Source organism: Chlorella variabilis (assembly GCF_000147415.1).
Source record: "Chlorella variabilis unplaced genomic scaffold CHLNCscaffold_9, whole genome shotgun sequence".
Lineage (NCBI taxonomy): Eukaryota > Viridiplantae > Chlorophyta > Trebouxiophyceae > Chlorellales > Chlorellaceae > Chlorella > Chlorella variabilis.
This window is the reverse complement of record NW_005435079.1, coordinates 466,283-494,266: the sequence shown is the minus strand read 5'-3', so window position 1 is coordinate 494,266 and position 27,984 is coordinate 466,283. Positions and strand designations below refer to the sequence as shown.

The 27,984-nt window shown below is 64.5% G+C and overlaps 5 protein-coding genes across 5 annotated transcripts in view; 2 read left to right on the top strand and 3 right to left on the bottom strand.

Annotated features, from left to right (window-relative positions):
- Window positions 1-2,736: 2,736 nt before the first annotated feature.
- Window positions 2,737-9,134, top strand: CHLNCDRAFT_57727 (hypothetical protein; the record flags this gene model as incomplete). The annotated part of the gene is made up of 20 exons (XM_005848016.1): window positions 2,737-2,759; window positions 2,847-2,913; window positions 3,161-3,230; window positions 3,434-3,633; window positions 3,919-4,077; window positions 4,297-4,414; window positions 4,591-4,739; window positions 4,947-5,022; window positions 5,220-5,418; window positions 5,591-5,680; window positions 5,880-6,040; window positions 6,253-6,434; window positions 6,618-6,787; window positions 7,009-7,075; window positions 7,265-7,358; window positions 7,505-7,638; window positions 7,958-8,033; window positions 8,175-8,272; window positions 8,477-8,635; window positions 8,797-9,134. 20 exons carry the CDS (start codon window positions 2,737-2,739, stop codon window positions 8,902-8,904), a joined length of 2,400 nt encoding a protein of 799 aa, XP_005848078.1. The 3' UTR covers window positions 8,905-9,134.
- Window positions 9,135-9,630: 496 nt separating this feature from the next.
- On the bottom strand, window positions 9,631-11,248 carry CHLNCDRAFT_22722 (hypothetical protein; the record flags this gene model as incomplete). The annotated part of the gene is made up of 6 exons (XM_005847855.1): window positions 9,631-9,830; window positions 9,999-10,131; window positions 10,374-10,505; window positions 10,603-10,692; window positions 10,815-10,964; window positions 11,135-11,248. 6 exons carry the CDS (start codon window positions 11,246-11,248, stop codon window positions 9,631-9,633), a joined length of 819 nt encoding a protein of 272 aa, XP_005847917.1.
- A 1,831-nt stretch (window positions 11,249-13,079) lies between these two features.
- Window positions 13,080-18,078, bottom strand: CHLNCDRAFT_35269 (hypothetical protein; the record flags this gene model as incomplete). The annotated part of the gene is made up of 17 exons (XM_005847854.1): window positions 17,893-18,078; window positions 17,636-17,719; window positions 17,334-17,437; window positions 17,059-17,170; window positions 16,742-16,895; window positions 16,445-16,541; window positions 15,903-16,239; window positions 15,607-15,685; window positions 15,237-15,490; window positions 14,888-15,052; window positions 14,653-14,727; window positions 14,461-14,520; window positions 14,222-14,311; window positions 14,024-14,092; window positions 13,694-13,806; window positions 13,442-13,573; window positions 13,080-13,278 (listed from the first exon to the last, which is right to left on the bottom strand). Exons 1-17 carry the CDS (start codon window positions 17,977-17,979, stop codon window positions 13,080-13,082), a joined length of 2,211 nt encoding a protein of 736 aa, XP_005847916.1. The 5' UTR covers window positions 17,980-18,078.
- A 1,096-nt stretch (window positions 18,079-19,174) lies between these two features.
- Window positions 19,175-23,909, top strand: CHLNCDRAFT_145319 (hypothetical protein; the record flags this gene model as incomplete). The annotated part of the gene is made up of 12 exons (XM_005848015.1): window positions 19,175-19,201; window positions 19,328-19,413; window positions 19,847-19,958; window positions 20,270-20,367; window positions 20,554-20,621; window positions 20,716-20,843; window positions 21,009-21,203; window positions 21,338-21,480; window positions 21,635-21,734; window positions 21,836-21,992; window positions 22,130-22,289; window positions 22,397-23,909. The coding sequence occupies 12 exons, from the start codon at window positions 19,175-19,177 to the stop codon at window positions 23,907-23,909; spliced, it is 2,787 nt and encodes a 928-aa protein (XP_005848077.1).
- Window positions 23,910-26,952: 3,043 nt separating this feature from the next.
- CHLNCDRAFT_145317 (hypothetical protein) overlaps window positions 26,953-27,984 on the bottom strand; it is a gene marked incomplete at both ends in the record, with an annotated part of 3,254 nt that continues 2,222 nt past the window's right edge. Inside the window, 2 exons of the mRNA XM_005847853.1 lie at window positions 26,953-27,144; window positions 27,681-27,941. Coding sequence (XP_005847915.1) covers window positions 26,953-27,144; window positions 27,681-27,941 — 453 coding nt within the window. The remainder of the gene's footprint in view (window positions 27,145-27,680; window positions 27,942-27,984) is intronic.

The following is a 27,984-nucleotide window of genomic DNA, read 5'->3' as shown; positions in this document are numbered from 1 at the left end:
CCCGGCCCCCCCCCCCCCCCCGTCCCCCCCACACACACTCGGCACACATACACGCCCCGCCCGAGGAAGGCTGCCTTTGCCCTGCCTTGCGAGCCACCACACACAGGCGCCCACCTGCACGCCCTGTGTGGCGGCCAGCGCATCGCGGTCCAGCATGGCGCCGCCCGCATCCTCGGTCAGCTGGGCCTGGTAGGGATCGAACGACAGCTGGTACGACTCGCCTGCAGAGAGCAAGGGGGGCAGGGCAGCATTTAAGGAAGTGGTGCGGACGCATCAGGTTCCAGGAATGCCGACATGATGAGGGCCTGAACGCAGCAGTGCGGACCAATGCTCTCATTCACTCGCTCGCTTCCTCCCTGAACCACTCCTCCAGGCCGCCCTACGCCTTATCCAACCAACCGCTCACCCATGCCAGGGTACTCAAAATGCTGCGCCCAGGCCACCACCGGCTTGTCGGCGGCGGCGCTGGTGGCGGCAGCCTGCACGCAGTGGAGTGACAGCAAGTCGTGAGCATCCATCCATCCATCCATCCATCCATCCATCCATCCATCCATCCATCCATCCATCCATCCATCCATCCATCCATCCATCCATCCATCGTGGCGGGCGCGTCGCAGTGTTTTTGCGAGACCAGCGACTGGCACTGTGCTCCTCTTCACACCATGCACCTGAACCCCATTTGCCACCAGCTTCCCCACACTCACTTCACCATCACGCACTTACACCCCGCCCACCTTGGTTGCCTCGTACTCGCCCTTGACTCCCTCAAAGACGTCGCTGGCCTCCTTCTCCCGGTTGAAGAACAGGCCCACAAACTTGATCCACTCGGCACGGTTGAGCGCGCCTGCAGCAGGGGCGGGCGGGGGGGCACTGCTGCCTTGGCACAATCTGCCAGCCCGCGGCCGCCATCAGACTGCACACTCACCACAGCATTCAGGCGGCCACTGCACACCACGCACCCGGGTCCAGCGCCGCGCTTAGCGCAAAGCTCTTGGCGAAAGGGTTGGCGGAAGAGCTGAGCATGCCGTCCACAGAGCCGCCGATCGCCTCCTCCAGCAGCGTGGAATTGCTGCGGGGCGAAACAAGTGGAGGGTCAGCAAGGTGGCAGGGGGTGCACATGACAGCCTTGCCTCCCCATCCCTCACAAAGCCCTCCTCACCCATCCACCATTGACTTTACCATCTTCCCACCCATCATACAAGTCACGCCACCAACCAACTTTCCACCACCCACACAAGCCCACCTCAGGTCCATGAAATCAGGGGAGGCGCGGTTGCCGGTGGGGCAGGCCAGCAGGGCCTGGCCGCAGGGCGACACAACGTACTCAGACACGTCGTGCACGCGGTCAGTCAGGCCAAGCAGCTCCTGCAGGCGGGAGGGGCCAGGAGACAGGAAGGACGATTGAAGAGAGAGCGTGGATGTGGGGCTGGCGGGACAGGGGCTTGGGATGTGGGGCCCAGGGCGGCAGCGGGAGCTGCAGCAGCAGCTCGACCTGCATGCACCATCTTGCCGATCCCACTGCCGTGCAACTGCCCACCATTCTCCTGCCTGCCCTGCTCACCACAAAGGAGTAGGGCACCGTCTCTGGCGCGGAGATGGAGGTGAGGGGCACCCGGAAGAACTTGGTGCCCTCGGGAAAGTCGGCTTCTGGGGGCGCATCGGCGCCGCACTGGAACAGCACATACACCTCGTCGGCGATGGTGTTGTTCACCACCTGCAATCAATGAGGGTGAAGAGGGATGCAGGATGGGGGATGGGAGAAGAGGGGCGAGTCAAGAGGCAGATGGGAGGGTTTGGAGGGCATTGGCGGGAGGCTGGGGAGCCGTCAAAAAGCACCGCTAGAGCAGGCGGCTCGGCCCCTGCTGCATGAGGGGGAAGAGCAGCAGCATGCGTCTGCCTGCCTTGTAGGTGGGGTGATAGGTGACGGTGAAACCCAGGGCAGATGTGATCTGCACAGGGGGGGGTTGAGCGGTAGGGGTGGGAGCCGGCAAGCGATCCTGGTAATGTAGTGGGGGCCCACTGCCGCCAGCGGCTAGCGGCACTGCTGCTGCTGCGCATGCATGCCCATTCAACAGCCGATGTGGTGTGGACAGGCATGGATAACCAGGGCAGGCTCACAAGCGAGCGGCAGTGCATGCGCCATCGCTGCTCCGACTTGGCGCAGCAGTGGTGGCAGGGCGCTATTGGCGCGGCCCGCCATAGGGCTTGCCTGTGTGGTGAAGTCATCGGTGACCTGCTCGTCGCCCACCAGCCTGTACTGGTCAGGGTAGAGCTGCACGCCATCGCTGCTGCCATCCATCTCAATGCAGTCGCCATTGATCGGGCGCTGGTACAGGGGCACCGCACGCACCGCGCAGGCCCAAAGAAGCGCCAGGAGCGCCGTCAGGGCCCGGGTGCACATGGTGGTGGGGTTTGGTGGTGGGGAGGCGCGTGCAGATTGAGCGGCTGGCACAATGCAGCCTAGGGATCACCGCGTGCCGATGCTGCGATCGCGGGATTGATGGCGGCGCGATTTCGCGTGCTGGCTTCCCGAGGTACATATGTACCTCGGACTGGCCGTCCGCCCACAGAATGGACCTCTGCCGCCCATCCAGCACGGCTCGGGAGTGCTAGGTGGTACCTCAGGTGCGTGGACCGGGGCTGGGCGACCTCCTGCACCCCTGCATGCGCTGCTATATGTTTGCTGGGCCCAGGCGCTCACAGCTTCTGTGCTCATCCCCCCTTGCAGCTCCCACCATGAACGGACACCCTGAGGACAGGTGCGTGTGCCTGCGGGCCTGCAGATGCACCTTATCTGGGTGACTGGCCTCCAGGCACTCACATTGCCTCTCCCTGCCCTGCTTCAGCGAAGAGGAGGTGTATCTATCCGAGCCGGAGTCCACCGGCGAGCTCGAGGACGTCAAAACCGACGACGTGAGTGGCGGCGCTGCTGGCGGCGCCCGCGGCGGCCTCCCAGCCGCAGCCAAACCTGTGCCTGGCAGCAGGAGCTGTTGGTCATGTGACGAGTGGGCCGACGCCTATTTACGGCGTGTAGTATGGTGGTCAAGCTGGAACGGAGAGGGGATGCTGGAAAACCCGGCTAGTGAAAAGCTAAGATGCCGTGGGGGCTTGTGCATTCCCACGCACATGCATGCGTGTGCCTGAGCCCTGTGTGCTGCAGGACTACGAATACAACGAGGTGGAAGAGGAGAGCGAGGGAGAGGAGGCATACAGAGACGCACTGAGCCAGGGTGAGGGCTTCCTTGTGGCGGCATGTTCGCTGCGTTGGTGGCCTTCCAGGGGTCGTGCACCGTTGCCATTGTTGTTTGAGGGCAGAGGGCAGCCAGATCAGTGCTGTAGCTGCGGCAGCCTGACGTGTGCCATGCGGCTCTGATGTGCGGTACCTATTATGTGAGTGTGTCTGTGTGCTGCTGCCGCCGCTGCTCCCCTGCAGGCCACAGCGCAGCGGGTTCCCCCTCCACCGCCAGCAGGCTGCCCTTTGACATAGGCTCCATCTTCAGGCGCGCGGCCGCAGCAGACGACGACGGAGCGGCAGCGGCACCCGCGGCGGGCCCGCCTCAAGACGACGACAGCCTCGCGGCCTCGGTTGCTGCCAACGCAGTTGCAGCGGCAGTTGCGGCCAACACCCCCAGCGTAACACAGCCAGAGGCTCCCAGGGGCCTCCCAAGCCTGCCACCCAGAGGCGGCCCGACACCACCCAGGGGCGGACTCGGCGTGCTTCCACCCCGTGGCGGCTTGGGCGCTGCCCTGCCTCCACGCCGCTCACCAGACACAGCATCCACCGGCGAGGCTGGAGCACCCCCTGCCGCAGCACCAGCCGCAGCCCCGCAGCCACCCTCAGGTGGCCCTGTCCTGCCACCCCGCCCCGCTCCCTCCGCGGGCGCTGCACCAAGCCCCATGCTTTTCCGCCGCCAGCAGCCGGCCGCACAGAATGGCGAGGCCGCAGCTGCGGTGGCGCCGCCGCCGCCGCCGCCCTCCTCGGTGCTGGATGGTACTGAGACGGACAAAGCAGCCAAGGTGAAGCTGGCAGTACAGAAGTTCCGTACCGACATCTACCGTATCGCGCTGCGCATGAAGGTGTGTGTGGGATCTCCCTGGGGGCCTGCTGCTGCCCTTGTTGCATGTCACCCCTTGCGTGTGTCAGCAGGCAGGCTGCCAAGGCTCGCATGCACGGTTGCCATTGGCCGCGCTCCCCTTCGCGCTGCCGCTCCCAAGCTGAGCCATTATCTACACCCTGCCTGCCCTCCCTCGTTGCCCAACTTCCTCCCCTCCTCCCACTTTTTCCCCTTGGTGCAGTACCCCACCCGCGCTTCGGTGATGCAGCAGATGATGTACCGCCTGGGCATGGCTGAGCGCATCCACCTGGGCACTGCAGCCGGCCCGCAGCGCGGCATTGAGGACCTGGCGCAGATGGGTGGGTGTGGCTCGCCAGGGTAGAGTGGCTGGCTGGGGACCGCGGTCGTGCCAGACACGCGGGGAGGGTGGAAGGCTCGCAATGCCAGGGCCGTGTACATGGGCTCCACATGCCATGCCTGCCTGTACCAACCGCCAACCGCCTCTCCCGCTTCCCTCCCCTGGACCCCGCCTCAGAGGCGGAGCGCGCCGAGGTGACGCACCAGCCCCCGCTGGACTTTGGGTGCACCATCATGGTGCTGGGCCTGCAGGGGACAGGCAAGACCGCCACCATCCACTCGCTGCTGGGCCGCCCGCAGCCCGTGGGGTACCGCGAGACGAGCAAGGTGCGGTTTCCAGAGGAGGGGCGGTGATGGGGTTGGGCGGAGTGTGTATGTGCGGTGGTGGCGGCGCTGCTGGTGCTGTGTGTGTGCCTGTTTATTTGGTGGTTGCATGGTGGTGATGGTGATTGCATGTGTGTGTTGGAGCGAAAGGAGACGGTCTGTTCAGGCAGCTGATGGGCTGCATCTGGGCTGCGTGGCCGGGGTGTGCAGGTGGAGATCATTCGCGGTGACGTGGCCGGCATCCCCCTCACTTTCATCGACACACCCGGCCTGGAGCCCTCTGCTGGTAAGCACTGCTGCGGTGTTCGATGGGTAGCGGAGTGCTCTCAAAGATGGGGGGCTAGCCAGCTGGCAGGGGAGCATCTTCGGCAAACCTGTGGCATCATCTGGAAATCTTTAGAGGGCTGGTCAAGCCGCCCCGCCTCTCTGGCTGCCTCTGACCCCCTCCCCCTGCTCCCCCCTACCTCCCCCGCTCCTGCACAGGCGCCATCGGCAGCAACCTGCGCCGCCTGCACGCCGCCAAGCGCGCCTTCAACCGCCACAAGCCGCAGGCGGTGCTGTACCTCGACCGCCTGGATGCGGGGCGCCGCGACCTGGCCGACCTCAACGTGCTGCGCTCCATCACCGAGGTCTTTGGCCAGGACATGTGGTTCTCCACCGTGCTGCTGCTGACGCACGGGGGGTCCGCGCCGCCAGACACCAGGCACGCGCTTGCCCCCACCACCACCATACATTATTCTGCGGCCTGCCGCCGCACAGCAGCAGGATCTGTGCATTGCGTGTGGCCAGCGCTGTTCTCCAGTGGCGGCAATGCTTTGCTCCGACACAGCCTTCCTGCACCACACCCACTGCAGCGGGGGGCAGCCCATGACCTTTGAGATGTTCTACCAGCAGCGCGGCCAGCAGGCGCAGAACATGCTGCGCCAGGTGGCGGGGGACCAGAGGTGCGCCCGCCCTTCTGCTTGGTCAGCCTGCGGCCCTTTTTGGCCTTTATGGCTGCCCTTGATCATTAGCTCATTAGCGCATGCCTTCACCTACCCAAGCTCATGCCTTCACCTACCCAAAGTTGCACCTCCACCGGCAAGCTGCACCCTTTCACACGTACACATTGCCTGCCTGCCTTCGCCCCCCCGTTGACCACAGGCTGATGAACCCCATTGCCCTGGCCGAGAACTCGCCCGCCTGCCCTCGCTCGGCGGAGGGAGACCTGGTGCTGCCCAACGGCACGCCCTGGTGCCGCCAGCTGCTCATGCTGCTCTTCACCACAAAGGTTCTCAACGAGGCCAACGCGCTGCTCAAGCCAGGTGGGTGTGCTGCGGGTGGTGCTTCGGAGGAGGGGTGGCAGACATTCGGGGGCCGGCAGGCAGGCGGTCAACAGCTGGTGGCTGACCAGGTCGCTGCGAGAGAGTGAGCCGAGCGCCAGCTGCTTGTCTCCCTGTCTCGCACCCGGCTGCTTGTGTCCCCCCTGAAAACCCTGCCCTCGGACGCCCTCGTGCCTGCGCCCGCCTTCGTGCAGGCGAGGGCCGCGCCGCCGCCGCGCGCATGCAGCCCTTCATGGGCATGAAGGTGCCGCCGCTGGGCTGGCTGCTGTCGCGCCTGGTGGACTTCCGCAGCCCGCGGAAGCCGCCTGAGGATGAGCGGGAGATCAAGCAGGACGACGAGATCCGCAAGCTGCCCTCCAACGAGCAGGCGGTGCAGGTGTGTATGCCAATTGGTTCCAAGTTAGAAGAATGGTTTGTTCCACTGGTTGTGAGTGGTGGTTGTGATTTGGGTGGGGGGTGTCGCTGATTGGGCCACGCGTCTGTGTCCTGCTTGCCTCACACCACTTCCATGCTTGTTGTTGTGTCCACCTCACCCATTACCGCCCCTCTCTCCCTGCAGCTGCGCAAGAAACGCATGTACCTGAAGCAGCGGGCCGAGGAGGCGCGCCAGGACGCCGACGGCACCGTGCCTATCCTAGCGCCCGAGCCCGCGCTGGCGCCCAGCTTCGACCCCGACGTGACTGGCTATCGGTACCGTGTGCTGGAGGACCCCTCTGGCATCATCGCTCGGTGAGCTGGCACGCTGGGCTGGCGTACGTATTCTCGTCATGGGTTGTGTTGGTGGCGTGGGTGGGGGGGGCGCATTTGGGGGCTTTCAGTGGCTGGCCAATGCAGCCCAGCGCAGCAAGCAGGCTCAATGGATCCCAGCGCCGTGCCACCACTCGACTGGGTGGACACGTTAGCCCTGGCCCATCTGACTCGTCCCTACCCGCCCGCTCCCTCCCATGCAGGCCCATTGTGTCTGACGGCGCGGTGGACCACGAGGACGGCATCGACAGCGTGCAGGTGGAGAAGCAGGTGAGGCAGATGAGGCAGACGACAGCAGGATGGCTTGGAAACAGGCAGAGGGGGAAGAGGCGCGGCGGACTGGGGCTGGGCAGGGGACGCAAGCCACCCACAACACAGCTTGGCGCTATGCCTCCTGCCTCCTTCCTGCTGCCAGCAACGCCTTCCATTTGCTCCCTGCCCGCCCACCTGCCCCCGCAGTCCATCCTACGGCCCAAGGGGCAGTACCTGGGCGGCGTGCCGGCTGTGGCCTGGGCCCAGGTGCAGAAGGACAAGAGCCAGTTCACCTTCCAGGGTGCGCCCCGGTGTCGGAGAAGGGCGCTTGTGGCGGTCACCAGGGCTGCCGCCTGCTGCACTTTGGATGCAAGCGCATCATCGGCTACCTCGCATACTCGCCCACCTGCCCACCCCAACTCTTTGTTCCTCCCTTGCCCTCCGCAGGCGAGGCCGAGGGCAGCTACTACCACAGCGGGCGCTGGGTGTCCACCGCCGCCTGCAACGTGCAGACCATTGGGCGCGATGTGCTCTACACCCCCCGCCTGGAGACGCGGCTCAAGACAGGGCGCCGCAACAAGGTGGCCATCGGCGCGCTGTTCTCAAAGCTGGGAGAAGACTACTCGCACCCGTTCAAGGCGAGCGCCTACTAGAGGGGCTGGGCCGTGCAGGGCTGGGCATCCCTGCCCTGACTCCCATCAGGGCAGGGAGGCATGGCCAGCAGGCAGGGCAGGGCGACAGCGTCGGCATTTGCAGGCTTATTGAGTGTGGCAGCGGCAGGAGGGCCAGCCGACCGCTACCCTGAGAGCAGCCGCCACACGCGTGCACACTCCCTTCCTATCCCCGAGCAACGCATCTTGCATACCCATGCACGCACCTTGCCTTCCTTCTTGCCTGCAGCAAGGCGCGCTTGCATATGGGCTCAAGGTCGACGACCGCGTGCGCGTGCTGCCCAACGCCAAGCTGCGCATGTCGCGTGAGTGAAGGAGCCACATGCCGCATGCTGCCTCGACCCTAGCCAGCGCCCCGCTGTCCCCAACGTGCCTTCTCAACTCATCCACACACTCACCACCCCCCTTTCGCTGCCGCACCCTTCCTCCCGCCCCACCCCCCGCAGTGGGACGCATGTACACCAAGGCGGGGCAGGCATACGACCAGGGCACCGCTCTGGCGGCAGACCTCAAGATCAAGCCCTCGGCAGACGAGACTGCACGGGTGAGGCCTGCGGGGGCTGCGCTGTGCTGCACCAAAGCAGAGCTGCGCTGGGCGGCAGCTGCGCCCGGGCCTCGGCCTGTCGTGTGTCTTTTTTTGCTGGCCCCAACCCCCGTGAGCATGTTGCCCGGCCCCCCACCCTCAGCCTGATCCTCAACCTACCCTCACCCCATGCATACACACCACCGCACCACCCCCACCCTGCAGATCCTGATGGGCGGCACCGCGGTGTGGCAGCGCCGCGACGTGGTGGTGGGCGGCAACCTGTCGACTGAGTTCAAGCTGCCCAAGGGCGGCGCGCTGGGCGGCAAGAGCGACACCCTCTGCTCCATGAGCGCGCAGTACAACAACAAGGGCAACGGGCAGGTGAGGGGGGGCGGGCGGCTGATGGAGGGCTGCCGGGGCTTGGGGGTCTTACCTGAGGTGCAGGGGTTGAGAGCCCTGGCCAGCCACATTTGCCAGCACAAGCAGGAAGGGAGGAGGCAGCATACTGACGGCCTGCGGCCTGCTGCTATCTTCCCCTGCAGCTGGTGCTGCGCCTCAACAGCCACGACTACCCTCAGCTGGCGGGCAGCATGGTGGTCCCTGTGCTGGCCTCCCTCTGGCACCGGCTGTTTGGAAAGGACGAGTTCTAGAGGGAGCACCCAGAGCCTAAGCTCGCGTTGGCTGCAACAGCGTGCCATTGCACCGCTGCTGCAGGAACCCAGCTCGCTTTGGTGTTTGCCTCCTACCCTGTCAGACCTTCTCCCTTGCACCTGCGCTCCTGCTCCCCGCTTTCACTCCCCATCCAACACTGTTCTCTGGCAACTTCGCTGTGTGGAGGTCCCGTGCTGCTGCGCAGCCCCAGTAACAGCGCTGACTGGCAGGAAACGGTAGGCTAGGGGCAAAGGCTAGGTGTGGCAGCGGGGCCCAGCCACCAGTTCTCAGCTCGGGGGAGTCGCCATCTCCTCCACTGGATTTACAGGCTCTCGCATTAGATCTTGGGTGGGGTCAGGAGAGAAGTTGCCAATAAGTGGTGTTGCCAAAAGTGGTTGTATGTAGATCAAATAATGGTGGCATTTGCTTGCGATGCGCCGCCGCAGGTACTTCTTCTAGGGGTGTATCGTTCAATCATACTTGCACGTGTAATCGTTGGGAAGCTTTGGGGAACTGTTGCTGTTGGGGAGCTGTTGTTTGGAAAGCTGGGGAGCTTAGATGCTGCATTGCCGGCAGCCGAAGGACTGGCAGGAGTAGTTGAAGCAGGGATAGTCTGATAGTGTCGAGAGATGGAAGCAGGGGACAGAGGAGCGAGCATGTGGTGGTGGCAGGTGGAGGAGACAACTGGGCATGGGAACCAACATCAAAGGAGGCAAAGCAAAGCCTCAGCTGCTGAGCTGGGCATACCAAGTGCCCTCAATCTGGACCTCCGGCGGGTCTTTGGAGCCCATGTCGTCGGAGCCGAACTGGCGGGTCACAAACACGCCGCCCACCTCGCCCGTGGCGGGATCAGCGCGGGAGATGGCAAACAGGGCCTCGCCGCGGGTGGGGTCGGCGCGCTTGAAGTTCTCGCGGTCCAGCTCGGCTGCAAGGGCAGGGCAGGAGCAGGGTAGCAGCAAGGCACGGTGGGGCAGGAGTGCAGCAGCGAGGCATCAGATACCATCTGCAAGAAATGCCAGGCTTTCTGTGTGGAGCGGAAAAGCCTGATTGCTCCACCGGGCACACCCCGACCACGCTGCAACACTGCACTCACTCTGGTTGCCGGCAGCCTGAAGTCCTTTTTGATAGTCCCATCCAGTGGATCCACCGCGGCCCACGGGGTCCATGAAGGTGGCGCCGCGGTAGGCATTCACATCAAACTGGCCGGTGAAGCCGTCCCAGGGGCCCTGCGGCGGGCAGGCAGGGGGACGGTAGAGCAAGTCGCACGGTGGCATTCAGCATGGGGAGGCAGTGCTGGGGTGTGGTGTGGGCAGGAGGGGCTGGTCTGCCACACACAGCGCCGCCCCTCACCTGCGATTTCAGGTTCTTTACCGCAAACATCAGCGGCACTTCCTCTCCCCCGCGCAGCTGCACAATGGGAAGAGGGCGCGAGGGATGAGGGAGTGCTCTTGGCCTGTACGGCACACACCTTGTTGCAATAGAAAGGCACGGAGAGCAGCCAGGCACAACTCGCCTTCACTGTGACGGGCTGGAAGTCGAAGCCATCCTCCTCAGCCAGCGTGACCGTGCCGTCCTTGGCCACGCTGACAGTCCCGGTCATCTGGAGGCAGGGAAATGACTAGTGGTAAGGGTGCAGCCCCACGCTTCGGCCCCGCTGTGGCTGACCCCAGCACAAAAAGAGGTGCACAAGTGGCCACCCTCCAACAGCATGGCGGGCTTGCCTGGTCTAGAGAGTAGGTGTTGCGGGTGAGCAGGGTGGAAGGTTCGAACCTGGTGCCACCCACCGGCTTGACCTGCACACAGGCACGGGTGGCTGGCACGCCGGCATCGACGACCCGACAGGCTTGCCAACGGCTGCCCTGCGTCCCTGGTGTCCCTGGTGTCCCTTCCCGCCAACAGGTTGCGGTACGACTGCCAGCCGGCAGTGCACCTGGAAGCTGTTGGGCTCCATGCAGAACATGTCCATGCGGTAGCTGCCGGGTGGCATGTTGGCCAGGCCGTCGTCGGCAGAGGGGCCCAGAATTGGGCACTGGTTGGCCAGCCCCGACCCCTTCACCTCCTGCGCAGTGGCGGCGAGCAAAACGGGAGCGAAAGAGTGAGGGTACATGCACTTCATGGCTCGGCCCCAGAGCAGGTGGGCGCTGCACCGGTGCTTGCGAAACCAGCTCCCCAGGCCCAAAGTCGGCGAGGATCAGGCTGTTGCCTCTGTGATCCAAGCTGCTCACCCACCTTGTATGTCATGCTCTGAAGCTGATCATAGGTGATGCTGCCAGCGGTGGCGGCCTGCAGGCAGGCGGAAGGACGGGCCGCACGGGTCGGCACGTGAGCGGCCAGAACCGTCATGGGCACCAACCAGGCTGCCCGTTGCTTCTGGTGCTCCAGTTGCAAGCAGGCCTCGCCGGCCACGCACTCACCGAGGCCACGAGCGCGGTGGTGAGGAAGGCAGCGGCGCCGCGGGCGGCCCGCTCCCCCCAGCCGGGCTCGGCAGCGGCATCCGGGCGGGTGGCGGCAAGGCAGCGCACGGCCTGGCGGCGCGGACTGCTGCAAGGCCGATGTGGAGGGGAGATGGGTGTGAGATACAGTTAGGCAGGTGAGGTGCAGTGGGTGAGGTGAGAAGCCTGGCATTGATGACACGAATGATCGCCTCCGGTTGCTGCGTCGCAGTCAGCCCGCCAGGACCTCTGTTCAACCAAGACATCACAGCGGCCCCGCATCTCACCGAGGGCTGTAGGAGAAGGGCTTCGCCCTGAAAGTGGTCGAGGTGGCAGCGGTGCACACCATGGCGACAAAGCAAGAAATAATTCTTTGTCAGCTGCTTTTCGATGCCCGGATGTGAGGAGGGTGCCTGTCAGAGGCAGAAGGGAGGCAGCGAATGGGAGCGGTGGTGGCACACAGCGGGGGCTCGAAGAATGGTGCAAACAGCAATCGCAAGCCCGTTTTATCATCGCATGAGGAGTGTGATTACGTGCACAGGCTACGAGGCATCATGTGAAAAATTTGTGAGGCGATCTCGGGGCAACCAGCGGTGGTTTGGCCATGCAGCGCAGGGGAGGCGGCGACTTCCATTTTCACAGACACCACTGGTACATGCAAGTTCAATGAAAGTGGCAAAGGGTCCCCTGGTGCTGCTGCTGAATTCTCGCCTCATCATCGTTCACCTCACCCGCGCCCTCCCGTCTCTACTACTGGATTCAGACTCTTGAATTGGTACACGCGGGGGATGCAGCCAGGAGCTCCAAACTGTGCCCTGAAGCCAGGCTGGTTGAACGCCGCCACGACACAGATCGTCCTTCTGCACCTTCACATGCGTGGCAAATGCTGCTGTGGGGCTTTACAGAAGCCCAATTCATTCAACGGCATGAAAGATGGCCTATGTCTCCCACAATGGCCTGCCAACACCTGTCCTTGACGTACTCGCACAGGAAGCGAGGGCGCTCAGAGCGCCAGCTTGGCTGCCTTGTCGGCTATGCCATTCACCTCCGCTCCCTCCTTCCACTCTGCCGCCGCTGCTGCTTTCTTGGCCGCATCCTCCTCCCAGGGCGCCGGCACCGACACGCAGTCTGCACCGCCAAGCACTGGCGACCAGCGGAAGGTGGCGGAGCACTGCTGCCGCCACGTGGCCGCCGCGTCTGCCATCTGCAGCTTGCTGGCAAGCAGGTCGTGCACAGCCACGCAATCGGCGTGGCTGCCCCCAGCAGGGCCGGCCGCCAGCAGCCGCTGCACGGCCGCGCCGCGCGCATCAGGCGCCATCACCTCTGCGGCAGCGGCCGCGTGGCGCAGGCCGTTGCCGGCGTGCTGTGCCGCCCACTGCTGCTGGTGGGCGGCGGCCGCAGCTGCTGACACGTCGCTGCTGCCCAGCAGAGCTGCGGTCTCCTCCTGCGCCACCTCTAGCACCACAGCTGGCATGACCGCCGCGCCGTTGCCCGCCTCTGCCTCCGCTGCTGGCGAGGGCGCCGCTGCCACCACGGCGTCCGCCAGGCGGGCCACCATGCTGTGCACGCTTGGATCTGCCTCGCCCGCCACCTGCTGCGCCTTCTTGACCGCCTGCACCGCCAGCAGCAGTTTGCCCTGCCGCAAGTACACCTGCAGCGATGGACGGGCAGGCAGCTCTCGTTCGGGTCATGGTCGAACAGCCTTAAGTCATGCTTTCTGCGCCGTGACTTGAAAGACTTTCTCAGCTCTTCAAGTCAAGACTACAACCACAAACCCAGTCAAGCATTCCGCAAAACCACACGCCAGCCCCCACCTCAAAGCTGAGCTGCTGCACCGCCAGCTTGTCGCTTGCATGCTCCCGCAGGCGCCGCAACAGCTTGGCGGCCTCAGCCAGCGGATCGGCCACGGCGGCCAGCTGCTCGCCATCGGGATCGGCATCCCTGCAGCAGGCGAAGCCCATGCACAGTCAGCAGGGCACTCGAAAGACCCACACGCAGCGCCCGAAGACAGCCTGTGTGTGCACGGGGAATAGCAAGGTGTGTAGAGCCCCTGCCACGCCTCCCCATCCCCTGCTCAGCCCCTGACCCCACCCCTCCCCCTCACTTCTTCTTGCGCTCCTCTCCCTTGTCCCCCTTCTTGGCGGCGGCCGCCGCCGCCTCAACGGCCTCCTTGGCCGCAGCCTCTGCCGCCTCCTTGGCCTTCCGCTGCTCCTCCTTGCGTTTCTTCTGGCGGTACCTGCAGTACAACCATCCAAGGCAGTACATCAGCGACATATCAGCACGGGACATCAGCTGATCTGCTGGACAGTGAGGGCACTCCGGCCCTCCCCACCCTCCTCCTGCCTGGCGCTCCCACCTCTTCTGCTCCTCTGCGCTCATCCCCGCCAGCAGCGCCTCCTCCTCCTGCGCCTGCCCGCCTGCGGGGCGGTCGTGCAGCTGGATGTAAGTGTGGATGGCACCGCTGATGCCCTGCATTGGGAGAACAAAAGGGCGGCGCATGGGGGAGACGGTGAGGCACATTAATGCGCAGTGGGGATGGTGCCACAGAGAAAGACTGCGACGCAGCGCAGGCAGCAGCCGGGCTATTGAACACGCACTGCGTTGCCCGCCGCCTGCTCCGCGGACACAACCACACCAGCAACCCCACAGTGCAAAACATCCACACCACACCCTTCACCAAACGCACCTTGAGGTAGGTGGGTTGGGCAAACAAGCGGTCCTCCATGCGCAGCATGCTCACATACGCGCGCAGCGTCTGCAGCCAGGCAGGCGCAGGCAGGGGAGCGCAGGAAGCGGCAGTTGTGGTGGTCTGGCACACAGACTTCAGCAGTAGCCGCGGTGGCGTCTGGATGACAGCGCTGCCCGTGGAGTTCTATCGGCGCACCATTTTGCGGATGCAGTAGCCGTGGAAGTCGAACTGGTCCTCCTGGAAGTCCTCAAAGTGCTGCTGCACCTTCAGGAAGCGCTTGAGCGCCTGCGAGGTGGGTGGGGGGGAGACGAGGGAGAGCAGGGTCTAAGCGCGATGCGTGTGACAAAGTCGTGGGAGTGCAGGCGCATGGGGCAGCAGCAGGCAGAGCAGCACGAGACTCGCTGCCGTGCATGGCTCCTTGTGTGGGCCATTACCTTGCCGTACTGCTGCTGTGCCAGGTAGGCGCGCCCGCTGCCCACTTCATACCACATGGCCTGCATGGAAGCGTGTGGCGCGGGGCGTGTGGCTGTGTGACGGGAGAATGTGGGAGGATGCCAGCGAGCGTAAGAGATGGCAGCACACAGGGGTGGTGCTGGGCAGGCAGCAAGTCCAGCACCGCAGCCCACCTGCATGTCAAACAGGTTGTTGGCCTGCTCGCCATCCCGTGTGAACAACGCTGCCGTGGACTCCGCCAGCTCAGTCTGCAGGGAGGACGGCACCGGGGCAGCCAGCAGAACCACCTAAATCAGCTCAGCTGCTTAGGCAGGTGCGGAGCACAGCGGCACCAGGGCTAGCGCCCCCCCCCCCCACCCCCCCCACCCTGGTGCGCCCCCACACACAAAAAGTACAAAACCCGCTCACATGTCCTGCGCGGAACAGCGCCTTGACAGCCACGCAATTGAGGTAGCGGTCGGCGAGGTCGAGGCGTCGGGCGGCGTCGGCCACCCGCGCCGCGCTTTCCATATCCCCAGCATGCTTCAGGATCTTGGCCTTCGCCACGTACGCCTCTATGAGTGTGGGCGTGTGCTGCAAAAGCCGGGCGCAAACGCAGCGCAAGCAGAAGAACAGGCAATGGGCGAACTGCCACAGGCATACACAAGAGCGCGAATGTGCAGGGCGTGCCTGAAGCAGGCGTGGCAGCAAAGACGTGCGCTGAGAAGCACACAAAGCCATCACCGTGCATATCGCTGCCCTGTTTCAACCTGCCCACCTCGATGCACTCGTCCACAAGCCGCAGCGCGTCTGACGTGCGACCCAGGCGGTCATGGTGCTGCGCCAGGTAGAATAGCGCCCAGACAAGCGCCTGCGGAGCCGGCTGCTGCTCGCTGCTGCTGCTGCTGCTGCTGCTGCTGTCTTCCTGAAGCGGCGGCAACGTGCCGTTTACCCGCAAGCTGCCAGCCAGCCGCTCGAACAGCTGACCCAGGAGCGCCGCCTTGCTGCTGCTGTTATAAAGAGGCTTCAGGTCTGCAGGCAGTGGCACGACAGGGAGGAGTGGATGCGGGTGTGTAAAAGTAATGTTTGCAGGCAACTAACTGAGAAAACGAACCAGAGGTACTCCAGAGCAGTGCAGGCTTGCACACCTGTGAAGAGGGAGGGGATGCCGCGCAGCAGGTACTTGCGAACATATGAATCCGCCGCCGCGACAAACTCATCGCCCTCCTGCGCGAGGCAGGCAGGCGGGAGGGGAGGGCAGGAGGTTGGCACAGGCAGACGAGGACGTGATGAGGAGTGACAGCACAGGCCTTTAAAAGAAAAGGGACGAGAAGAGGCCATGTGTGCCCGCCCTCTTGCAGCAACACGTGTGAGCAATCCCCATATGCCTTCAACTCTCCCTTCTTTCCTCTCCCCTTCTCCTCCTTCCTGCATCCCAACTCACCAGGAAGTCGAGCGGCATGCGCTTGGCAGCCACGCTGTGCGGGTGCTCCCGCCTCAGCTCAGCATACACACCCGCCAGCCGCGCCCGCTGCTCCTCGCTGAGTGCTGCCTCAGCCTGCTGCTGCCCCCCCGCCGCCTCGCTGCTTCCGTTGGCTGCCGCCGCAGGCAGCCTGAGCGCTGCCTGCAGGCCTGCGTGGTACTGGTAATTTTCCGTGTTGATGGTGATGAGGCGGCGGTAGGCCACCTCAGCCTCCTCCTGCCGCCCCAGCGCCAGCAGCAGCCGTGCCTGCTGCTCCTTCACACCCAGCGGGTCGCGCAGCCGCCGAGCAGCCGTGCCGCTTTCCAAAACTGCCAGCGCGTCCGCGTGCATGCCGCCTGCGCCACCACCAGAGGCAGCAAAACCACGGATCGGCCAGCTGCTAAGCGATCACAATGGTGAGGCAGGCGGCTAACCTTGCTAACACCGCAAAGTAGCCGGCTGCAACTCCCACCCTCTGCCTTGCCTATTCCACCACACTCCATCCCACGATCCCCAGCTGCAACTCGCCTTCCTCCAGCACCATGGCCTTGTACAGTACCATCTCACTGTGCTCATACGCCTCAGACGAATTGCTGCCCGGCCCCTCCTCATCCACCGTGGCTGCGACGGCAGGTACGCGGTAGCAGGAGGCAGGCAGGGCGTGAATCAGCTAAACTCACAGGCACGCAGGCAGGAATCGCCTACTGCCACCTACAGGCTCCTAATGAAGCCTGGAATGGAACACCACCAGAGCAACTGGGCCAACTCAGACAACCTGTAAAGCCCATCTGTGCGCCACTCGAAGCAGCCTCCACCCGCACCTGCGTAGCTCTCCAGCACCTTGGCCGCCACCTCGTGGTGCCCGTTGAGGTGGTGTGCCAGCGCAAACGAGATCCAGTTGTGCTTGTTGTTGGACTTGAGCTCCAGCAGCGTCTGCCGCGTCTCCAGGAAGCCGGGCAGGTCGCGCATCTGGATCTGCAGCAGGGGCAGCGGCAGCATGGGGGGGTGGGGTGGGGGGCATGGGGGGTGTTTACCAGCCCATTCACCCTTCACCACTACATTGCAGCAATCTGCACACCTGCGAAGGCAGCACGTACCCCACCCCACACTCCCCACATCAACACAGCCAACTCAGCACCTGCAGCAGCGCCAGGTCGCGCATGACCGTCAGGTTCTCCTTGTCCATGCGCAGCGCATTCTTGTAGCACTTGATGGCCTCGTCATACTCACGGTCGGAGCGGTACAGCAAGCTGCAGTACAGGGTGCGATACAGGGGGCAGTATGGACATGTGGGGTGCTGGCAACATGAGGGGAAGGCAAACTTGAGGACCTGCTTTGAGCAAATGTGCTGCTGGTCACTGCCCGGCTGCCCTATGCCCCCTGGTACAACCACGTTGTCACAAGGCCGCGCACCCGTACACGTGCCAGCACACATGGCTGCGTAGGTCGTTCTTCACCCCTCGCTTCACCAGCTCGTAAGCCTCCTCCTTGCGCTCCAGGCAGTTGAGCAGCAGGCCCTGCGGCGGCGCATGCGGTGGGCGGCGGGCGGCAGCCAAGGTCGGCCGCAGGCATGGGAGCAAGGTGGATGATCCCTGTTGCCGAATGCATCGCTGGCTCTGCTCCCTCTTGTTGCTGACAGGCGATTTGCATGAGCTAGATGCTACGTTGGTGCTGGGCGCAAGGGGGTGTGCACGGGGTCCAGGCAGCGCTCACACCTTCATGGCCAGCGTCTCGCCGTGCTCCGGAAACTTCTTGAGAATGGCGTCAGCATTCTTGACGCCCTTCTTGTATTGCTTGGTCTGCAGCAGAATGGGCCGGCGGGGAACACAGGTCGGCTGCCGCCGCTGCCGACGCCCGCTGCGACGGTGAGGGGTGCAGGCTGGCAGGCATCGGCGCCGGTCCAATTGAGCAGCCCTAGCTGCACAGGCCCAACCAGAGGCCGTGATTGGGGCCGCATGCCGTGCATTCGCACCTCATACTGCTTCGCCAGCTGCCGAAAGAGGCCCGCCTCCTTGCTGGGCAAGGTTCGGTTGTCTGGCACGGCACCCTTTGAAGCCATCCTATCGCCCTACTCCCAAGCCTGGAGCCATCAACTGTGATGCGGTGAGGGTCACGGGGATGCACACCAGCACAGGGACGATGGGGTCGGCACCGTGTGATCAAGAAGAAGAAGATGTGACCAAACACGGGTGACTCAGGGGGAGAAACGGTGGCAGCGACTTTCCAGAGGAAGCCTGCCGCCACTCCCCCCCCACAGGAGGCTGTCAGACTGGATCTGGAGGGTTCTGAGCTGTCGGCGGCGTCTGTGCATACAGCGATCGTCGCGATGTGCGGATCTGCACGTTGTAAGCGAGGGCACTGCGCACAAGGCGGCGAACCGCTGTTGCCGCCTGGCGGGGCGCAACGCCGCACCGCTCGAGAGCAGCGCGCGCTGTGGAAGTGACCAGGCCCGAGTGGGACACGGCGACAGGGAAGCAGGTGACCTGCCATCCCTGTTGAACCAGGTAATGCATCCAAGAGCTGTGTTGCTCCAGCTTGTCAGCAACTGCCGCCGAAAGGCGGGTGTCGGCGGCATGCGTGACCTCCACGCAGACGAGCACACGCTCCTCAGGGGTGAGCTGGCTGAGTGAGATGGTGTGGGCGCGGTTGGGCTCCATAGCAGGGAGGAACATAATGTCCGGGGTGGTATGGCCCTGGTGTCGGGGGAGAAGGCCTGGCAGGTTGCGAGCGGTGCGGTCGCCCAACTCACTGTCGTGATATAACAAGCGGTCGCCCAGGCCACCAGCAGCAATGGTGTCAACCAGGCACTTGACTGAAGCGCCATGGCGCTTGCACCTGAGGCCGTGAATAACTGGGTGGGCGCAGGCCCCAAAGCAGTGCGGGATCGTCTCCGGCGGCCTATCCTGGCACAGGCCACATGTGGGGTCGGGATGTTTGGTTGGGTACAGGCGGTGGGCGCGCGCCCGGGTGAAGAGCTTGCCCCACCGCAATTGCATTGCCAAGCTGACGTGGTGCCAGGGGAGCGTGGAGGTGATGCCGACCAGCGGCGCAGGGGAAGAGTCAAGTGTGTAAGGCCCCGGTGCCGACCATGTCTGTGGATCCCTGCCAGCCAACGTGGGCGTATCGAATGATGAGCCGGGCAGCTGAGCCAGGTCGGTGCGCTGGTCGTGCAGTCGCTTGCATGCCGCACTACGGGCCGTGTGGCGGGTCAACAAGGCTGCGGATAGGATCGGTTGTATCCACCTGGCAACTTGATGTTTGAGCTCATCAAAGATCCACAGGTCGGGAGCGGCATCCTCATCACCGTCAGGTTTGGACACGGGGTAACGCAGCCAGGAGGCAGCAATGCCGGGGCGGGAAGCCGCCGCATCAGCATGTTGTGTTAGACTCGTATCGCCGCCCGGCAGGGCTCCCTGGAGCTCAACCTCAGCATCCTCCGTGTCGTCCGCACAATGCAAGACAGCGGGCGCAGAGGGCCGGGCTTTTACGAAGGGTGAGCTGGCAGCCAGAGCAGAAACCGAGGCGGGGGCTCCCCGTTCTTTTAACAACGTGTGGAAGCACTCATAGGCCGGATTGCATAACCAGCCACGGCGGTGGGTCTTCAATTCGAGAGACCTTCTGCAGTGGCGTGAAATGTCTGCCGGCTGCGACACGAAGGCCGCCCCAGCGAGCAGCGTGGGATGCAACTGGTCGCAGCGCTGCTGACCTCTCCTGTCGGCCTGGCCGTTCTCCTTCTCTCGCTCTGCGTGGCAATTGGGTGAGCGCGCAGGCCTCACAGGAGCCACCCGCATCTTGAGTGATGCCTGGGTTACTCCCCGGCGCTTGGGGTCCCTCACAAACCCTGCCGGCCGCCGCCGCCACCTTGACCGCCGCCGCCGCCCTCCCGCCTCTCACTGCTGACCGCCCATCTGCTGCTCACCTTGCAGGCTGCCGATCGCCAGCGGCCACCTCCTGTGGCAGCGGTCTGAGGCGCCGGCCTGGTGGCACTCGCACAGCATGGAGAAGGAGGCAGTGAATGGCGGCGGCAGCGGCAGGCTGGTGGGAGGGTCGCGAAGCCCGCCGCCGCTGGGTGCCTGCCAGCAGTGTGGTGCAGAGGACCCCAAAAACCGCTGTGCCGGTTGCTCCAGTGTAGCCTACTGGTGAGTCTCTGCTGCACACCAGCTGCTGTGTTGCTGCTTGTTGCTCCTGGCAAGCTGAACTCTCACCTGCCCCCTACCTGCAGCTCGAGGCAGTGTCAACAGAAGCACTGGGTAGCAGGGCACAAACACGCGTGCAAGAAGCTGAGGAAGCAGCTGCAGCAGGCAGTCAAGCTAGGCACAGCTGCGACTGGTGCCCACGGCAGTGTGCAGACCACCGGTGCAGCAGGTGGCAAGGGCAGCTCGCAGCGGCCAGAGGAGAGCAATAGCTTGCTGCCTGTGCCCAGCAGGGTGCTGTACCCGTGTGAGCGGTATGCAGAGCTGGCGGCAGCGCCCCCGCAGCGCACACAACCTTTGGGCCTGCAGAATGTGGGCAACAGGCGAGTTTGCGCTGGCCTACAGCATCTGTATTGTTCGCCCCCTGCCGGTTAGGCGCCCTCTCCGCTTCGGGACGTAACTCACCCACCGCGCACGGCCCCCTTCTCTCCCTGCTGCAGCTGCTACGCCAACAGCCTGTTGCAGGCGCTGCTGGCGACTCCTCCCCTGGCCGCCTTCTTGGTGTCAGGTAACCTGCCTGTTGGAGACCTCAGCCAACACATGCTGTGACCAAGCCCTCTCACCCACCAGCCCTGGCCCCGGTGCCCCTGCGTGACCTGCAGGGGAGCACAGCAGCGGCTGCCTCAAGCCCTCTGCCAGCCACTGGTGCGTGCTGTGTGAGCTGGAGAAGCTGGCGGTGCAGGCATACGGCGACAGCGCCTCGCGCGGCGTGCTCAACCCGCGCCCGCTGGTGAGTGCGCGGCTGCTGGCGGGCGCCTGCACATCCACAACCGGCCGGACAAATGTCGTGCTGCTGCTGTGGGGCCTGGAATGTATTGTGTTTTGTCAGGGGAGACTCTGCGGCCTGCCTAGCACATGCACTCCCGACTTGCTGTTGCTCGTCCCATCTGTGCAGCTGCGCAACGTCAAGCGGCTGGGCAAGCAGTTTACCTTTGGGCGGCAGGAGGACAGCCACGAGCTGTTCCTGCGGCTGGTGGAAGCGGTGGAGGCGGTGCAGCTGCTGGAGGCGGGTGGCAAGGCGCGGCACGACCTGCGCTCACGGGAGACCTGTCTCATCCACCACGTATTTGGCGGGTACACCCGCAGCCAAGTGAGGCCCACAGGCTGCCATCTAACCACCAGTGGGCCTGCCCTGGGCCTCTGCTGGACCAGCCCACACCGGCACCTGGGTGCCCTCTTGCCACTCGGTTTCCTTGCAACGGACGTGTGCATGCTGTGGCGCAGGTGGAGTGCCGGTCCTGCGGCCACATCAGCCGCGCCTACGAGTGCTGCACCAGCCTGACGCTGGAGGTGTCGGCCCGCATTGCCAGCCTGGAGGCCGCGCTAAGCAGCTTTGCCGCCTCGGAGCGACTGGATGGCGACAACAGGTGCGCTGCGGTGGCAAACGGTTGGGGCGGTGGGGCTCAGCATTGACTGCATCGGGGGCAGCAGGGAAAGCCGTGTGGTTGTGCGGGCCCACCTCCTCAAGCTGTGACTACTGCTGCTGCTCACACGGCTGCGCCGTTCGTACCTCTGTTGCAGGTACAAGTGCGATGGCTGCAAGGCGTATGTGGCGGCAGACAAGAGCACGGCGCTAGAGGTGGCGCCGCACATGCTGCAGATCTGCCTCAAGCGCTTTGCGGTGCGTGCCAGTCCAGGGGTTGGGTGGAGTGAATGAGCAACGATTGCTGTCAGGCTTCCAGGCATCATGTGCTCACCACCTGCCCTACTGCCTGCGTGCAGCCGGGGCGCTTCGGCAAGATCACCAGCCGCCTCAGCTTCCCGGAGCAGCTGGACATGGGGCCCTACATGGCGGCGAGCTGCCTGGATGGCGATCTCGTGCAGTACAGGCTGTACGCCGTGGTGGTGCACATAGACTGGGGCCGCAGCACTGACTATGGTGGGCGAGGTGGAGGGTGGCTTGGTGTGGACAAGCGGGCTCTAGGCTTTACACGTGCTGGCGACTGTGCATGCATCCTCACCCTTCACACCCCTCTTGTGTCTGCCCTGCTGCTCTCCCTCTGTCTCCCTCCCCAGGTCACTACATCGCCTACGTCAGGTGTGGCAGCAGCTGGTTCCAGTGCGATGACTCCTCTGTCACTGCGGTGTCGGCTGCCAAGGTGTTGGCCTCATCTGCCTACCTGCTGTTTTACGAACGCCAGGTTCCACGCCGCATCGTGGCGGTGGGCGAGCGCAGGTGGGTGGTGCCATGCTTTGCCAGCATTGGAACGGGCAGGAGCGCATCGCATTTAGCGCACCTCGTTGTGCTGATTGGCGAATTCTTGGGCGCTGCCCTGCGTGCAGCTGTGCGGCGGAAGACATGGCGGCAGCAGCAGCCGCGGTCGTGGTGACAGCAGATGGCGCGTCGGCGGAAGCTGAGGTCCCCGATGGCGCCGGCGGCAGGCTGGACAGCATGGCACCACCCCCTGAGAGCATTCTGCGTGTTGAGACGGCGCCCGCCTCCCTACCGCACCTGGGCCAGTCCGGGCAAGCGGGCCAGGGGAATGCTGCCGCCTCCAGCCCTGGCAGCTCACCCCATCTCTCGGCTGCCTCCAGCTCCGACCAGCTTTGGCTGGCACGGGAGAAGGAGTGGCAGAGCGACATTGGAATTGGCGTGCCGGAGCGCCTGCATACCTGCGCCTCTGACAGCGACCTGCCGGCCGCTCGGCAGCGCAGCGAGGCGCAGGCGGCAGCCCATGGCGCCAGACCCAGCACGCCGCGGGCTGCTTCACTGGAAGCTGCGGGCGCTGGTGAGCCCGAATTTGCTGCTGCTGTGGCAGCACAGGGGCGGCAGGTGCGGCAGGAGTCGGAGGAGCTAGTGCAAGAGCAGGGGCTGGAGGGGGCAGCCGAGGCTGCTGCTGCTTCTGCCCGGGCAGAGGTGGAGGCTCTGCTGCGGGAGCAGACGGATGAACAGGCCGGCTCGCCATCTGCTGCCTGTTCTGCTGAGTCGAGCAGCACCGAGCTTGGGGCCAGCTCCAACCCGTTCGACCTGTTGGGTGGCGACGAGGGCAGCGACAGCGAATGCGAGAGCGGGACAAGCGACGCAGAGAGTGAGGGCGAGCAGCGAGCAGGAGCAGCCAAGATGGCGCGCCCGGCAGCAGCGCCATCTCAGCGGCGGCAGCAGAAGCAGCAGCAGAAGCACCAGCCGGCAGCTGCTGGCCGCTGTGCCGACACCGAAGCTGCTGCTGAGGTGCTGCAGCATCCGGCATCCGGCACGGAACTGGCAGCGGCAGCAAAGCACCCAGCGGCGCAGGCACAGGAACTGCAACAGGTGGCTGGCAGCAACCGCTGCACCGCAGGGCAGTCGCAGCAGCCGCCAGCATCAGGGACCAGTGCTGCGGCAGGTTTTGCTGAGAAGCCGGCAACAGCTGCAACAACTGCCGCGCCATCGGCGATTCACAAGCAGCACCCACAGCAGCACCCACAGCAGCACCCACAGCCTGCCATCAGCGGCTCTGCACAGCCACCGTCTGCAGCGGCGCCCGATTCCAGGCAGCAGCCCCCTAGCGGCGCGTGCAGCAGCTGCAGCAGTGATGGCCCATGTACTCCCAAGTACCGCGCGTCTGTCAGTGTGAAGAACGGCGGCCAGCGCACGCTGCGCCTGTCGGTGGAGCTTCCTGGGGTGCGGCAGGAGGCTCAGGTGGACTGGCACCTGGCGGAGCTGGGCGGCAGCACCTCTCAGCAGCAGGAGCTCCTGCTGCGAGCGGAGCAGTATGCGCTGCGCCTGCCTCTGCCCGTGCCAGTGGCCGCCAACGCGGCCGCCGCCAAGTGGGCGGCTGCCCGCCACAAGCTCACTGTCACCTGGCCCGCGCTGTGATGCGCCTGCTTGTGTTAATTTTATCAGCTGCGCATTTCCTTGCAATACCCTGTGCGTGAGAGGGCAGAGAAGTGACATGGCGGCACGTCAATTGGAAAGCAGATCATCTGCAGTTGCCCTGGTTGCTCCACCTCAGAGCCCTGCATTCCGCTTTCCTTCCCACAGCCTGCCTCGCATCTCCTGCTCCCAAAGCGAGCGAACAGAGCAGCTAGTCACCATGTCCGTGCAGCTCGAAAGGCATGCCGCAGAGCAGGCGGAGGCCGAGGTGGTGGAGGTTGAGGACTTCCAGGTGCGCTGCTGGGCTGAGCCGAGGCACAGACCCTTGAGGGAAGGCACCAGCGACACAGTTGACCTGCGTGTTGCCCTGCTGCCTCCCTTGAGCAGCCACTGGAGGCGCTGGAGGCGCTGGGCATCAACAAGGGAGACATCAAGAAGGCCCGCGACGCCGGTGCGCGCTGCTCACCCGCGCCCTTCCCTGGCCGCCATGCTGATGCCGTTGGACTGCGGTGCTGAGCAGGCCGCGCCTTCCTACTGCAGGCTTCCACACTTGCGAGGCGATGCTGATGAATACCAAGAAGGTGCGTGCAGATGGGGTGTTCCGCACTCGCTGCAACAGAGCTGACGTGCTTTGCGGTGGCCGTTCAAACGCTCGAGTTCACCGCCGCTGCCCAGCCCACCCCGCGTGCTCCGTGCAGCGCCTGTCGGAGATCAAGGGCCTGTCAGATGCCAAGGTGGAGAAGATGCTGGGTGAGTGCAGCAGAATGGCTCGGCCGCAGCTGCATGCCACCCATCCCCCGGCCTGCCGCACGTGTGGCACTCAGCACCCACAACGCCTGCCGGCACCTCTGCAGAGGCATGCAAGAAGCTGTCCAACAAGTTCGGCTTCCAGACGGCCAAGGAGCTTGAGGCGCAGCGGCAGGCCTCCATAGGTCAGTTGGGGAGCCAGGCATTGCTGACCGCAGTTGTGGGGCAGGTGAACAGGGTGGAGGTGGGATGTGCGGGTGCATCTTGGCACGGTTGTGTCTCCATGCGCCGCCATCTGTGCTTGCCTGTCACCCCGCAGTCAAGATCAGCACGGGCTCGCAGGCGCTGGATGAGCTGCTGGGTGGCGGCGTGGAGACCAAGGCGGTGCGCCAGGCAGCCGCAGCCTGTGCCTGCCCTGGGAGGCTGCTGCGAGAGCACTTGAGCTGCGCCGCTGCCTCCCCCGCTGCCGCTGCTCTGCAGATCACAGAGGTGTTTGGCGAGTGGCGCACGGGCAAGACGCAGCTGGCTCTCACGATGTGCGTCACTTCGCAGATCGGCACCGAGAAGGGAGGTGGGTGGTGGGCGCTGGCGGCACTTGCTGGGCGGTGGGTTGCCCGACTGGCAGAGCCCTGTTATAGTGTTCGGCACAGGCCACAAACAGCTTCCCTCCAGCGCCCTTCAACCCAACGACTCGAGCTGTGCCGCTGCAGGAGAGGTGGTCGGCGCAGGCAAGGTGGCCTACATCGACACAGAGGGCTGCTTCGGGCAAGGCAGATTGATGCCCCACCATGGGTGCGGCACACCTGACCGCGCCCCTATTAGGGCGCCCCTATTCCAACCCGACCTGCATGTGCTGCCCGCGTTCCCCACCTGCAGGCCCGAGCGGATTCGCCCCATCGCGGAGCGCTTTGGGCTGGAGTCGGATGCTGTGTTGGACAACATCGTATGCGCGCGGGCCCACACTTGGGAGCAGCAGTTTGGTGAGCGGGTCTGAGGGCAGGGAGGCCAGCGGGCACACGCCCTGTACGGCTCTGCTCCTTCCCTGCTTTCAAGATGCAAATGTTGCGCCCAGCACGCCCTATCAATCCGTCAGGTGGTGCAGGTGCCTCCTCATCTCCTCTCGCCTGCTTCTGCCGCAGACTTGCTGGTTCCTGTGGCGGCCATGATGGCCGAGGAGCCCTTCAAGCTGCTCATCATGGTACGCTGACTACCTTGACAGCGCGGTAGCCGCGTCCCCCGCAGGCACAGCTTGTGCACCCCCCCCTCAGCCCTGTACCGCTCCTGCCCTGCAGGACAGCATCACCGCCAACTTGCGGGTGGACTTTTCCGGCCGCGGCGAGCTGGCGGAGCGCCAGCAGCGCCTGGGCCAGCTCATGCAGCGCCTGCGCAAGGTGGGGGCGGGGCTGTGGGTAGCGCTGGGCCACGGCGCGCTGCGTGGAGTGTAACGGCATGCACCCCAGTGGACAGCGCCTTTCATCAATGCTGCATTTCATGTGTTGTGCCTTGCCCTGCTGCTGCAGATGTCTGAGGAGTATAATGTGGCGGTGCTCATCACCAACCAGGTCATCTCGGACCCCTCGGGCGGCGCCATGTTTGTGGCAGATCCCAAGAAGCCGGGTGAGCTGCGTTGGAGGCCCCAGGCTGGGCACTTGTATACTCTCATGTCACACCTGCCCTCCTCATGGCTGCCTGGCCCTGGCCCCTCGCTGCTTTCGGCGCAGTGGGTGGCCACGTGCTGGCGCACGCCTCCACATTCCGCCTGTCCGTGCGCAAGGGCAAGGCGGAGCAGCGGCTGATGAAGGTGCCTCCTCGCCTCCCTGCTGGGTGCTGCTGTGTGGGCAGGAGTCCAAACTGGTGTGACCTCCTCCTGGTGTGACCTCCTCCCCTGCCGGGCCCCCGCTGCAGGTGGTGGACGCCCCCAACCTGCCCGAGGCGGAGGCCAGCTACATCATCGCCACTGACGGCATCAACGACTACAAGGACTGAGGGCACACGGCGTGGATGCTGCGGCAGCAGTGGACGCTGAAGGTGGCGGGCGCCCAGGCCCAGTCCTGGGGATGCATTGAGACGAGACACGTAACTTATCTGAACCATTTCCACACTGCTGCTTCTTTCTTCCGCATCGCACTGTAATGCTGGTAACATTTATTTATAACCACAGCGCGATACAAAGCAACAATGTGGTGCACTGCAACGGAAGTCCCAGGGCTACCGGGAGGCGGGGAGCGGCGGCTTGAACCCAATTGGCATAAAATACACAGTTCAACAGAACAGACTCCCATTCCCCGCACGAGCTTTCTCAGAAGTCATTGCAGGATGCCAGCATGGCCCACCGCGCCTCCTCATCGCTCTTGTTGCCCTTGCTGCTGTTGCAGAAGCGGTGCACCAGCTGGGCGTTGCCCTCTTCGCTGGGCCCGCCCTTAGAGAAAGGGATGATGTGATCCAGGTGTGCCTCTGCCAGGCTGTGGATCTTGCTGCCACAGAGTGCACACTGCAGTGTGGACGAGGGGTAAAGAGGGAATTGTGGCCGGCAGTTATGTGCCAGTACTGCACAGCACACTGATACCATGTGTTGCCCCCTGATGTGGCACCCTCCCGATTGGGCAACCCCCGCCCCCGCTCGCTCCTGGCAGCCCGCGCGGCGCTCCCCTCCCATACGTGAACTGACCCCATAGAGCCATGTTTGAGGGTTGAGCGGGGCGGAGCGGGGCTGCTTGCACACGTGATGGCATGCACGCTTCAACGCTCCCGCTGTCATCTCACCTCTCTAGCGTCAGAAATACAACTCTTACAAGCCAACCAACACGAACAGAGAGACCGAACAACAGAAATGAACAGGAAATATGAAGCCGCCACAGGCGGCAGCACCTTCCAGCGGAGACGGCAAAGCGTACAAGGCACACTTCTTCAATGGTTCGTGCAATTGCCACCCTTACCGGTTATACAGCCACAGTGCCGCCCACACCGCGCACCATTCTTCTTGCAGCTGCAGTTCCGGGTGCAGGCGCCGCGGCAGCCGCAGCGCACGGCTGCCTTGCCGCCGCCGGGCTGCGCCGCCATCGCCACATTGAGAGACACCACAGGCACTCCTCGCTGCGCCGTGCCGCTGAAGGTCAGCTCGCTGGCCAGGCTGGGTGGCGCCTTAGATAGCCTGCTGGCCTGATGCATACCCTCCACCACTCCAGCTCCGCTCCGCAGCCGGTACATGGTCACGCCAAAGGGCCGCTTGATCTCCACCACGCGGCACACGATGCGGTTGCGGCCCAGCTGCTTGCCCACTTTGCCGCGCTTCGGCGGCAGCAGCAGCACGTCATCGCCCACAGCAAAGTTC